Source organism: Pelodiscus sinensis, chromosome 5 (assembly GCF_049634645.1).
Source record: "Pelodiscus sinensis isolate JC-2024 chromosome 5, ASM4963464v1, whole genome shotgun sequence".
NCBI lineage: Eukaryota > Metazoa > Chordata > Testudines > Trionychidae > Pelodiscus > Pelodiscus sinensis.
Genome location: NC_134715.1, coordinates 68107126 through 68120597, shown reverse-complemented (window position 1 = coordinate 68120597; position 13472 = coordinate 68107126). Strand labels below are relative to the sequence as shown.

The 13472-nt window shown below is 39.1% G+C and overlaps 1 protein-coding gene and 1 long non-coding RNA gene across 16 annotated transcripts in view; one reads left to right on the top strand and one right to left on the bottom strand.

Moving 5' to 3' along the window:
• The window catches only part of LOC102454898 (uncharacterized), a 105349-nt gene that overhangs the window by 74870 nt on the left and 17007 nt on the right, over positions 1–13472 (top strand). For 5 of the 11 annotated variants that reach the window (XR_012904227.1, XR_012904229.1, XR_012904237.1 and 2 more), the window contains exons 3-6: positions 1580–1738; positions 5890–5977; positions 7579–7695; positions 7826–7889. The exons of 3 other annotated variants lie outside the window; for them this stretch is intronic. This is a non-coding gene — a long non-coding RNA (uncharacterized LOC102454898). The remainder of the gene's footprint in view (positions 1–1579; positions 1739–5889; positions 5978–7578; positions 7696–7825; positions 7890–13472) is intronic. 3 more of the 11 variants (XR_012904230.1, XR_012904231.1, XR_012904234.1) reach the window with 3 other exon arrangements.
• Positions 6815–13472, bottom strand: part of GALNTL6 (polypeptide N-acetylgalactosaminyltransferase like 6) — an 837664-nt gene continuing 831006 nt past the window's right edge. For all 5 annotated transcript variants that reach the window (XM_075930207.1, XM_075930204.1, XM_075930205.1 and 2 more), the window contains one exon: positions 6815–7288. In XM_075930207.1, the coding sequence (XP_075786322.1) occupies positions 7121–7288 (168 nt within the window). In that variant the 3' untranslated portion in view covers positions 6815–7120. The remainder of the gene's footprint in view (positions 7289–13472) is intronic.

Below are 13472 nucleotides of genomic sequence, written 5' to 3'. Positions count from 1 at the left end.
GTGAAAAAGGTTTATGAATAAGTCTGAGGTTACTGAGAACCAAGTTTTGCATGAAACTTGGCATCATTTACTTAACAATGACTTATCACATCTCCCCTTACACCTTCTCCACTCTACGTATGTCAACTTCAATGCCTGGTCTGTCTCTGCTTCTCTAACAGCCATCACTGTGCCATTTTTCAATGTCACTTGCAACACTGGAACATACTTGGCTCAGTCCAAAACACCATTGACTTCCCTTTTATTTGCCCTCCCCCAAAAGATCCAATTCTACTAGATGCCTACAAGTAGTAAATCCTTAAACATATTTATGTACATAATTGAAAAAATAACCCGTTTCACTGTGCTCTGCACATACGATAACTGAATCACACCATAGTCTTATTGCTTTTGCCTGTCCTTTCTTTCATTACCCCCATCCTACTGTCTTCATTCCATCATCGTTTGAAATTAGATTGTAAGCTCTTTATGGGAAGAACTGCTTTTTATTTGCACAGAATGGTATGCTATTGCCTTGGGAACTGTAAAATAGTAAATATAAATATCTAAGAGAGCCAGATGTCGCCAAACATATCTGACAAAACTAGCCACGATGGTGGAAAGTTCTTTTTTGAAAATACACACCTCTGAACTACACAGACATGTCCTCTGAACTACACTGAACTTTGGGAAGCATCTGAGATGTTTCAATTAATCTCTAGCTAAAAGTTACTATTCAGTTTAACATTTGAAATGACAAAGTTGCTTTTTCCTGCTTAAACCATTTTCTTGTGTATTGTGCTCACAGAATACTCACAGGTAATACCATAAGGTTACAAAAACTCCCCTATGACAATTACATGAAGGACAGAGTTGGTTAAAATGCCATCAACTACAAATGTACCAAACCTCAATTCAGAAAATTAGAAAATACTGCATAGGCTAGAACCACTAAGATAGCTATATTACTTACTTATTCAAAGATTTTCCAGGTGAGGATGTTTGTTTGGGAACAAGTCGTCCAATGAATCTTTGACTGCTGTCTGCAGAGGAGCCAAGGTTTTTTCCCCTGTTAAACCAGCATCTCCACCAGCAGCCATTACTGCCACTACCTTAAATATTATTGGAACTCCAAACTAAAACTCCTCTTTGGCGTATACTGTGAGATCATTTATGGAAGCTGATTCTTTGTTTCAGAGATAAGCTCTCCAAAATGGTGTATAAAAAAATTCTGATGGTCTTGTGCTCTTTGAACCAACAGATACAGCACAGATTTGTGGGCCAGCTAGGCAAGTTAGGTTTTCTGGTTCAGTTTTATCCAGTCTCTACTTTGTGATCAGTTCATGAACCATATATGTCTAGTACCCATCACAAAATTGCCCCAGATCAGTTTTTCCGCTTGAAGATTTCACTGATATTAAAAGATATTTTTTCTTTTTAATTTTCTGATTTAATTTAGATTTTGTATGTTTACATAAAATCCTGGATAAAGAAGTATACCCTGTGCAAACCTCATAATGCCCCCTGCTAACATGCTTTCCCCCAATCTAACTGGATAAGATAAAAGGGTAATGAAGTCTTTGTCTTATTCATTCTTCAGCTTCTGATGAGACTGCCAATAAGAATGCAAATTGTCATCAATTGTGATGCGGGCACCTTTCCTTTCTGAAAAGGACTAAGACCAGTATATTCACTTCAGTAAGCTACTTTGAATCTTTCAAAACTGGTTTTCCATGGCCCCAGAATTTTACTTTACTTGGTATGTGTTTATATTCCATTGACACTTAAGAAATGCATGTCCATTTTCTTTTAAACTGAGATATCTGTATTATGATGAACTGTTCTGAAGACTAAACATTTATTTAGATATTTAAGGAGCATTTTGTCTATAAACTGATCTTATTCAGATATAGAAATAAGTGTTATGTTATACTGTTAAACAGCCTTACTCATTGTATCAGAATGGGATTGCTGAAAGCATTGTCTTAAAAACAACCTTACATTTCTCAAATCAGATCACTATTAATAAGAAGTGAAATCTTGTCACAACATCAGGACTTTTGCAGCAAGATTACTTCTCTGACATGTCAATCACTCTGAGAGACTAAAGAGCTGCTGATGCCTCCTTGAAACATTTGAAAATCATTCTGTTTAGAAATAGCTGTGCGGACATGACTTTATTCATCTCTCGCCCCTCCCTTGTTATTTTATGACTTGGGATATTTGCATGAAAATAAGAGCTTGATTTATCAGTTTTAGATGTTGTTTATTCCACTTTTTTTAGTTAAGGTCATATCCTTTGTTACATCATAATTTCTGCAGCAATTACCTTTGGATGTCACAAATAGATCTAATAACCTTAACATGAAGAACGAACAGCAAGAATTGAAAAATTCTTATAAGGATTTTATTTTCATGATCATGTAAATAGAATCCTCACAAAAAACCCTGTGTTTTTAGAAACAGAATATGGGATCAGATAATCAGTTGGCATAAACTGGCATAAGTCCATCAACTTTCATTATATGTAGGACTAACTCTAAATAATGCTTGTAAGAGTTTTGTATAAGTTATGAAGAAATGCAACATTTGAAGTGATTTTTTAATTACATGCTTAGTAGGAGTTCTCGAAGAACCCAGATCTGCCATTTTGGAGAGTTGCATGCTGATACTGAACAATTCAGCAGGTTCTCCGGTTGCAATAAAGAAAGCAGAATTTATTTTTAATTCTGCCCTTCGAGCTGTGCAATTTTGGGGGGAGGAGGAGGGGAGAGAGAGTTGTGTGTGGAAGGGATATGGCTGTGGAAGACGTTTAGAATTTCTACACATAAAATCACCATGAAATGCTACTGAGATCCCAAGGAAGCTTTTTAAGGGTAGGTCTACACAGCAAAATTATTTTGGAATAATAGCTGTTATTCTGAAATAACTATGCGAGAGTCTACATAGCCATTGTTATTTTGAAATAATTTTGAAATAACCAGCGGCTTATTCCAAAATCTGTAAACCTCATTCTAAAAGAATAAATCCTATTCCAAAATAGCAGCAGGGGAGATCTACGCATGCCTTATTTCAAAATAGCCCCTCTGAGGGCCATTCTAAGTTATTCCTCCCCAGTGCCTCCTGGGGCTCTAAATTGAGATAGCACGTCTACATTAGGGAAACCTGCCTCAGACTAATTTTGAGGTTGCTCTGCAGTGTAGATGTGCTATTTCAAAATAAACTATTTGTCTACATTGTGTCTATATTGGTGCGATCTTGCGCAAAAGCAGCCGCTTTTGCACCAAAACGTGCTGCCTATCTACACTGGCAGAGAGTTCTTGCGCAAGAACACTGACGTTCTAATGTACGAAATCAGTGCTTCTTGAGCAAGAACTATGATGCTCCCACTCAAGAATAAGTCCTTTTGTGCAACTGTTCTTGCGCAAGAAGCCAGTGTAGACAGGCAACATGAATTTCTTGTGCAAGAAAGCTCTATGGTTTAAAATGGCCAGCAGAGTTTTCTTGCGCAAGAGAGCATCTACACTGGCATGGATGCTCTTGCACAAAAGCACATCTCTTGCGCAGAGGCACATGCCAGTGTAGACGTTCTCTTCTGGAAGACTTTTTGCATAAGAACTCTTGCGCAAAAGAGTTATTGCGCAAAATCATGCCAGTGTAGACATGGCCCCTCAGAATAACTATTCCGGAATAGCTTATTTCAAAATTGATGTGCAGTGTAGACGTAGCCTGTGTATTCAAGACAGGATTTGACTCAGTTTAACTTCAAGTCACAAAATCTCTCATTTGCAGATGACAGTTATGACTAAAACTTTTTGGTAAAGGAGCCATTGTTTTTGCAGCCATGTCCCATTCTGAAGACCTATTATCACAAATGTGATAATGTCTTAAATATGCATGAGCTAAACTTTTGGAATAAATTTTAAGTGTGGAGCTAGCTGTAACAGCCTCACTCTCTTAGACCCCTTTTTTCTGATGCATCAGTGTTTTACTCAGCATAGCAGTAGCTACTAATGGTGCTGGAGAGCTGCTTATGGCTTCCTGATTCTGTGCTGTGATCAACTGGCGGAGGGTCCTAGAGTTTAGCATGCTCCAGCTGATCCTCCTTTCCATTCCTCTCTGGCTTCAACATATTCCTCTCCTCTCAATCAAAAGACTACAGAAGGTGTGAGGATAAGGGATGGCTGGAAATAGAGAAGCCAGCTGTGTTACTCTACATCTGTTGACAATTCCCGAGTACCAAAGGAATCTTCAGCAGGGAAGATAGAGCCAGTTTCTGGTCCTTTTACGCTGCCTCTGCAAAGGGGATAGAGAGAGGCAAAGAATCTGGCTTTCAACTTTCAGTTGTATGTGGTCTGGATCTATGGTAGAATTTTTATCCCTTAGGATCATTTAGGGTGCCTTGTTCAAGACACTATACACAATGGGCTTTCTGATAATTTCACTATATGAAACTGCACTGGCTTTCTTCTTATAAAAACATTATTTGGAGCACTTTTATGTTTTGATAAAAGCTCTTAATCTTACTTACGTGGAAGTTTGTTCATTGATAAATGATGAATTTTAACAAAACTGACAGATTTCACAAATATTGTCTAACTGCAAATAATGGGAAGTTTTCCTGTGGAAGAGGTTAGTTTAAAGCCAGAAAAATATTGAGCATCTGGAAGAGGCATGGAATGTCTTTAGCAAAACAGCAGTCTAGTGCCCATTAAATATTTTAAACATCAGACAATTAGGATACATTCATACACTGAAGGATTTAAGCTGAAATGCTTAGCCAAATGCGATGAAACAATTTAGAGGAATTCTCCTTTGCCCCTACCATCTCAGACATGAACTATTGATAGCATGGCTCTGAGGATTTGGGGTAAGTTCAAATAGATAGTCTAGGGATTTCATTTTCACCTTCACACTTTAGACATCAATTTTTCTTCTATTTTCAAATCCTTTTTCCTCATGCTCAAAATGCAAATAAATTGTGCTAGGATTCCTGCAGCTGAGAGGGCTGACAGTCTGTAATGACCTGTCTGGTTCATATATATATATATGAGTATCATCAACCTCTCCTCAGTCTCCTGTACCCTGGCATAAGAGACCTGAAGATTGAAATCTTTTCTTAAATATGTATTGGGAATAGTTTAATTCTACAGACAGATTGCTCCTTGAACATTTGAAATAGATCTTTACTCACTCTACTGCAAGTCTCCAACATACAGTTGCATTTCATACCATTGATTTTCCAGGACATGCATTCTGAAGGCTCCAAATCTGACATGCTTCTCCTAAAGTGTCCCTATGACCTACAGTTTGGAAGCCATGGCCACAAACAGCACAAAATTAGGGACAACAGTCATCATCCACGTACAACCTTACTCTGCACAGAGACAACTGAAAGAGCAATAAACAAAATCACCTTCAGCTGTCAGGCTGGACAGTTTAAATATAAACATTTTGGTTAGTTTGCCACATTTCTATCAACATAAGAAAAATCAAAGTTTTCAGATTAATTTCATACATTTTTTTTGAAAGTGACAAGTACTATTACAGCCATTTCTTGTAGGCTTTAATACCTGAATTCATGGTGCTTTCATCTGTTGGTCCCTGTTTCAAGTAAGATCAGGTCATTTAAATGTGCTTAATTTTAGAAATTTCAGAACTCTCTACACTGATACTCGTTGATTTCCAATGAGGAAGAAGAATAGGTCTCCAAATAAATTTTTAAGCCTCTAACTCTATCCTTGACCATGTCAAAAATATGTAAGAGCTGATGGACATTATATGCCACAATGATCATCATTGCAAGAAAATTCTGTGGTGGGTTAGATAATTTTATTTCTTCTATTAAAAGGTCAAAATACTGAACTTTTTAATTTTTATACTTGCTTTCATTTCCTAATTCCTTAACAGCCAGAAATTTACAATGCCTTTAGCTGGAAACTGTGGCACATTCAAACTGTTTTTTACAATGGATTTCATCAAGTTCTCTACAAAACAGGTACCTAATTTTACAGGACCCTTCATCCCTTGCAAAAACAAAAACATCTCCTCTCCCTAAAACTCTTCTAATTCCTGAAGAATCCTGTAAGCTGCATTGCAGGGAGCCAACACTTTTTAGCTGATGCCAGAGTACCAATATTTGTTTGGCTATAAGTCTCTCCTCACTTCCAGTAAACATATAATCTGTCACTCTTAATGCCTCTTATGTCTCTGAATATTTTGATTTAAAGCAATTTTAGTTCTAATAAAAACACCAGAAAAGTAAATATAGATTTTCAAGGGAAATCCTTTCTGCAAACCTTGCATTGTGCTGCTATTATTGGTGTTATACCTGCTATGGACTGACTTAAAGATTTGGTAGCCTTGTTCTTTGGGCCTTTAATTTAAATGGAGGCTAGATTTGAATCTCAGTTGATAAGTATTAGGTAAATTGTATCATATATGGAAATCTGATTTAATTGCTTTGATGCACTTTTTCAAATGCTGAGGAAAAATGGGACTTTTGAAATCTTAGAGATCTATTTCATGCTTCATTGCAACATAATTCAAAACTCTTATATTTCTGTCATTCCTATTTTGGTAATGAAGGGAATGTAATGGGGAAGTGTTTAAAATCATCATCAGCAATCTGAGGGTTAATCTTGCTTAACCCAACCTTTATTAAGAGAATGGCACCAGATCATATAGTTTGTCCGGAGTGCTGGGAGACTGTTTACATTCCACCAGTGTGGTTAGTTCATAACCTGTGATTTCTGCAGGTTTCCAGAGCAGTCATGCACACCATAAACCCACCCCACCTAATAGCATCCATTCATAACTACTCACTACAGCAGGATTTGACCTGAGAAACTCTAGAATTTTGTTTCAATTTATTAACTCAATGTTTTGAAAAGTTTTTTAAATAAACTTTCCCCTTGGCCAGCAAGGGAATTGTCAGCCTGAAGTTCTCAGCATCTGGTGAGACTCTCAGCCAAGTTCTTCAGATACTGTACATCCACAATGACAGCCCATTGGCCTTTGCCGTGGCATTTGCTTAATCCTCAGAAAAGACTTCCTGGATCTAGGAAATTTAATTCCTGACTCCTTCGACCCAGATGCTGGCCAAAATGCAGTTGCAATCTGTATGTAATCTCTTTTTCTCCTAGGAACTGTTCTTGCTGTTAAATTTTTCTAAAACAGTCATATTAATATGTTCAAAAATCCACTGCTGAGTTTCAGATAAAGGATCACATCTGTTCATGAAAATCTTCTTCTCAGCTGGGTTGCAATCTATGCAGCTGTTGCTTACCGGATGGAACAAAGTTTTGTCCTGTAAGAATCAGAAAAAACAGAATTAAATAGTAAATGCCAAGTGATTAAAACTGTTCTCATTTTCTAGAATTTGGATTAACACAACCCTAGCTGAGAATTAATTTTTCTATAGATATTCTCTGAGCAATAACCTGGAGTGAAAAACAAGGCTATTATTGGGGAGCTGAGTGATTTCTTAGGCTAAAATTGTTTTGTATTTTACCTCAGATAATAAAAGCTCAGAGACAAATGGCAACAAGCAATGATCCATTTTTATGATACTAAATAAGTCGGGTGTACTTTCTGTAGACATCTGACAGACTCCATGCGGCATTGGTTGGACAAGTCATTTAAATGCTCTACATCACCATCCCCAACTGTATAAAGGAGATACAAATATTTGCTCCCGTCCCTTATGGAAGTTTTGTGAGTGTTAATATTTAAGTTGCTTAGAAAAAAATATGGATATTCATTATTAACTGGGAAGTTTGGTTAGCTGGAGTTGGATAAAATCTGTAAATAATGCTAGGTTTGTCTCTTATTTGATTTACATCAGTGGAAATTCCAGCTGTACTGCTTGTTGGAGAACTCGGAAGACTAACATTGAATTTGAATCTTAGGTAAGGAAGAAAATGTCTACTAGGTACTATACTAATATTTGAGGGTTGGAAAGCTCTAATGTGTTTTTTTGGTGTGTGATATGTGGGTGATTAGATAGCTGCAAAGTTTCTGACGACTGTGTTTCTGATGGCTGCTTACTCTAGCAGTTGAAATAACATTTCTGATAATCCTAGGTAAATATATCCAGGTTTCTCCTTTTGTATCAGGAATGCTGCTGGCAACATTTAATATTACTCCAGGATCTGAACACTTGCACAGCCACAAAGTAGGAGGCACAAAAGAGAAAAAGAGGCAAGCAAGAAAGGTTCCTGTAATTTAGTCTGACCTATTTTTATTTTCAGCAGACAGAACAAATTCAAAAATGCAAGGCCCATTTCTGACCTTCTGGCCTTGAGTGTTGCTTCTCACGTCACATAGCATCATTCCCCAAAGCTGGTAGCTGAATACAACTTTTTTTGATATATTTAAAATAAAAGTATTTTACAGAGACACTTTGAGTGTCTCTTTAAAACAGGCTTTTATTCAGATCACTCGTATGCAGGCTCCCACATCACTTCCCTCAGCTCCGCCTATCCATTCCATTTGTGCAAATTGACAGAATATTTCAATTTGCACGAATCCTTAACTCGCAAGCTAGGCTGCGCTATTTAAGTGGTGCTCTTAGGAATGAAGCAAGGAAGGATGCAGAGCGATGCTGCCCAATTAGAACGAGACACCTTTATGCAGCATGCCCTTCTTTTTTATAAAAAGGCTTCAGAGGGGTAGCCAAGTTAGTCTGTAACGGGAAAAACTTGACCCATAGTCATCTGAAGAAGTGGATTGTGCCCACGAAAGCTCATGATCCAATCTACATGTTTTGTTAGTCTTTAAGGTGCTACTAGACTATATGATGTTGTTTAAGTTTTTTCTATTTTGTAGTTGGCCAGCTCTACTGATCAAGGCTGAAGGGGTATGGCGGTTGCCCTTCCTTGCCCCTTCTGTGGCAACTAGTGCTTTTGCCATGCAAATCACTGCACTCAGGAGAGCACTGTGACAATAACTGGCCTCTTCTCTGGAGTCTAGGGAGAGGAAGACACCTTCCGTTTTGTACAAGGCCCAACCACAATCTGGTCTTCTGTGCTTTGAGACATCAGGATCCTTGAAAACTGAAATACCCTAGTTGTGCACAAGCAGAAAGCAACCTCTTCCAGCAGGCAGGGGCAGCAGGTTTGGAGAAATTTTGGTGGTGCCCAGAATGCCCAGGGCCTGCACTTCTCTCCCATCCAAGCTCCTTCCCCCTCCCCTTGCCTAAAGGTCTGGGAAGGAGTTTGGCTGCTGAGGGCAGGCTCTTGGCTGAGGCAGGAGAGTAGGAGAGGGTAAAGGGTGCAGGCTCTGGGTGGGAGTTTGGCGGAGTTGGAAGGGGTACAGGCTCTGGAAGAGGGTGGGATTCAGGGAAGGGAGTTGGGGTACAGCTCTAGGTGGGGAAGTCTCCATGTGCTTCTTTCTGCAGGCACTGCCCCTACAGCTCCTAGTGGCTGCAGGAGTGCTTGGGGAAAGGCACCATGTGGAAACATCTCCTTTGGAAAGTATTCCCTATTAGCTGAGAGCTTCGGCAGCCACCCATGAGAGCTAAGTCAGGTGCCTCCCACCTGATTAGCAGAGTACCCGCAGCCCGCATCATGTGTTTCTATTAGTGTGCACATCTGCATGTGCCTCAATGCAAACAACAAAACTTATTCTGCATGTGGATGGAAAAAAAATGAGTGGCAGTGCAGTGGGGTTAGAGTGACTTGTCAGCAGGAAGTGACTGCCAGTGATGATAGCAAGGACCCCCCCTGGCCCTTATAAATCATGCATGGGTGGCAGGTGGGGCAGGAGAATGCAGTGGGGTGGGGTGGGGAGGGGAAGATTGCAGGAGATAGCTCGCCATCCATGCCAGCAGGAGAAATGTACTACTCAAGATCACTACTGCCTTCCCAAAGAAAGCCAGTGCACTTCTGGATTAGTACCTGTGGGCTTACATGGGTGTAAATTTGAGTGATTATACTGCTTTTCTTTCATAAGTTTTTGTAATTAGGAAACAGTATCCTTTTAAGAATTATTTTATTACCCTGAAAAAATTCTTGGTTTCTTAGCAAACGAATGTATCCACTGTCGTCTCTAGTTTTCTCTGACCTAAGGTTTAATTATTACTGGATCCTGGATTTCAATGGAAATGGACTCAGGACCTGAAGGAGCTGCAGTAGTTTACGCTATAAAAGTATAATTTTCCACTTGTGGCCAGAGTGACATAGACATAAATCCTCTATCACAGCCAGCATAAAATGCCACAAGAAATCTTCCTGTAGATTTCAGTCCTATCAGGGAAGCGTAATGAGATTTTTTTTTCTCTGCATGTGGGAAAGTCTGAATATTATTTTAGAAAGAAAACCTTTTCCATAAGATTACAGACTTACTAGCAGGCTTGGACTGCTCTCATAATTGGTAATGAGACATCGAACCTTTCACTTCTTCTTTACTACAGCCAAGGTCTGTAGTGACTGAAAGTCATTATCTTTGGATGTCTGCAGTAGTTTATTTTACAGGAGGTGGTAGTCTCAGCACAGATGTCCGCATGATAAAAACCGCCATGAGAATACACCCATTAATAGCCTCAGAGAAGAGCAAAGGGCAAAATGATCTTTCACCACTGACTTTGTTTTTTAAAATCTACTAAGTCTGTCCCAAATTAGAAACTCATAGAAGCTCTACAAATGTGTTAGAGTGTATAAATTGAATCATGCTTTATCAGACTCAAACCATCTGGAGTGATGCTATAAAAAAACGGAGGGCAGAACCTTTACTGGGAGAAGTGGCAAATGACAGGGATTGGGTAACATGACAAAATTTGCTTTGATCTGAGCATTTTATAAGATTGACAAAAACGAAGTACTTCTTGTGACGTGAGAAAAATTAAAAATAAGAATTCAATGTAATCATGCAGGTTGTGTCAGTACGGTGGGGTGGAACAAAGTAACAAGCCTGGTCTTTGTTCACAGAAAGGGGCTATTTGTTGCTCGATAGAATGGCTCTGTGGACATGGGGAAGGCAATGGACATGATATACCTTGACTTTAGCAAAGCTTTTGATATGGTCTCCCACAGTATTCTTGCCAGCAAGTTAAAGTAGTATGGATTGGATAAACAGACTATAAGGTGGATAGAAAGCTGGCTAGCTTGTCAGGCTCAGCGGATAGCGATCATCAGGTTGATGTCTGGTTGGCGGTCATGTGCTAAGGATCGGCTCTGGGGCCATTTTTGTTCAATATCTTTATTGATGAATGAGGGGATGGATTGCACCCGTTTGCAAGTTCAAGGATGACACTAAGCTAGGGGGAAGAGGTAGAAACACTCTGGAGAGTAGAGACAGAGTCCAGAGTGACCTGGACAAATTGGAGGATTGGGTCAAAAGAAATCTGATGAGGTTCAACAAGAACAAGTGCAGGGTCCTGCACTTGGGACAGAAAAAACCCATGCATTGCTGCAGGTTGAGGACCAACTGGCTAAGCAGCAGTTTGGCAGAAAAGGACATGGGGATTACAGTGGATGAGAAGCTGGATATGAGTCAACAGTGTGCCCTGGTAGCCAAGAAGGCGAATGGAATATTAGGTTGCATTAGGAGGAACATTGCTAGAAGATCCAGAGAAGTGATTATTCTCCTTTATCTGGCACTGGTGAGGCCACGTCTGGAATAGTGTGTCCAATTCTGGGCCCCTCATTACAGAAGGAGAAAGTCCAGTGGAGGGCAACCAAAATGATTAGGGAGCTGGAGCACATGACTTATGAGGAAAGGATGGGGGATTTGGTCTACAGAAGAGAAGAATGAAGGTGAATTTGATGGCAGCCTTCAGCTATCTTAAGGGGGGTTCAAAAAAGGATGGAGAGAGGTGGGTGGTGGTCATTTGTCATCAGTGACTGAGGTGGAAATGGACATAGGAAACAGACTTGTTGAGAGTCTCTGGGTTAGATTAAAAGGGTAAAAAACAAGGGAGATGTCATGCTAGGGGTCTACTACAGACCACCTACCCAGGCCGAAAAGGTGAATGAGGCTTTTTTAAAAAAACTAACAAAATCATCCAAAGTGCAGGATTTGGTGGTGATGGGGTCTTCAACTATCCAGACATATGTTGGGAAACTAACACAACAGGGCACAGATTATCCAATAAAGTATTGGATTGCATTGGAGACAATTTTTTTATTTCAGAAAGTTGAGAAAGATACTAGTATGGAAGCAGTTCTAGATTTGATTTTAACAAATAGGGAGGAACTGGTTGAAAATTTGAAAGTGAAAAGCAGGTTGGGTGAAAGTGATCATGAAATCATAGAGTTCGTGATTCTAAGGAATGGTAGAAGGAAGAACAGCAAAACAGAGACAATGGATTTCAGGAAGGCAGATTTTAATGAATTCAGAGAGCTGATAGTCTTGCTTCCTATGGGACCTTGTCTAACAAGAAAAAAAAAATGAAGACAGTTGGCAGTTTTTTAAAGGGACATTATTATAGGCCCAAAAGCCAACTATTCCACTGTGTAGGAAAGATATAAAGTATGGCAGGAGACTACTGTGGATCAACCAGGAGATCTTGCATGATCTAAAAATCAAAAAGGAGTCTCATAAAAAGTGGAAACTAGGTCATATTACAAAGGATTAATATAAGCAAACACCATAGGTATGCAAGGGCAAGATTAGAAAGGCAAAGGCACAAAACAAGTTAAATCTAGCTAGAGACATAACAAGAAGACATTCTACAAATATATTAGAAGCAAAAGAAAGACCAAGGACAAAGTAGGCTCATTGCTCAGTGGAGAGGGAGAAACAATAACAGGAAATCTGGAAATGGCAGAGGTGCTTAATGACTTCTTTGTTTCGATTTTCACCAGGAAGTTTGATGGTGATAGGATGCCTAACATAGTGAATGCTAGTGGAAATAGGGTAAGGGTTTAGAAATCAAAATTAAAAAACACACAAAGTTAAAAATTACTTAGAAAAGTTAGATGTCTTCAAGTCACCAAGGCCTAATGATATGTATCCTAGAATACTCAAGGAGCAGATAGAAGAGGTATCTGAGCCTTTAGCTAACATCTTTGAAAAATCATGAAAGTCTGGAGAGATTCCAGAAGACTGGAATAGGGCAAATATAGTGCATTTGACACAATCTCGCATGTCTTTCTTATCAATAAACCAGGGAAATACAACCTAAATAGAGCTACTATAAGGTGGATGCATAACTGGCTGAATAACCATTCTCAGAGAGTAGTTATTAATGATTCACAATCATGCTGGAAGGGCATAGCAAGTGAGGTTCCACAAGGTCTGTGTTGGGACGGGTTCTGTTCAATATCTGTTCTGTTCAATGTCTTCATCAACCATGTAGATGATGGCATAGAGAGTACGCTTATTAAGTTTGCATATGATACCAAGCTGGGAGGAGTTGCAAGTGCTTTGGAGGATGGAGTCAAAATTGAAAATGATCTGGACAAACTAGAGAAATGGTCAGAGATAAATAGGATGAAGTTTAATAAAGAGAAATTCAAAGTACTGCACTTAGGAACAACCAATCAGTTTCA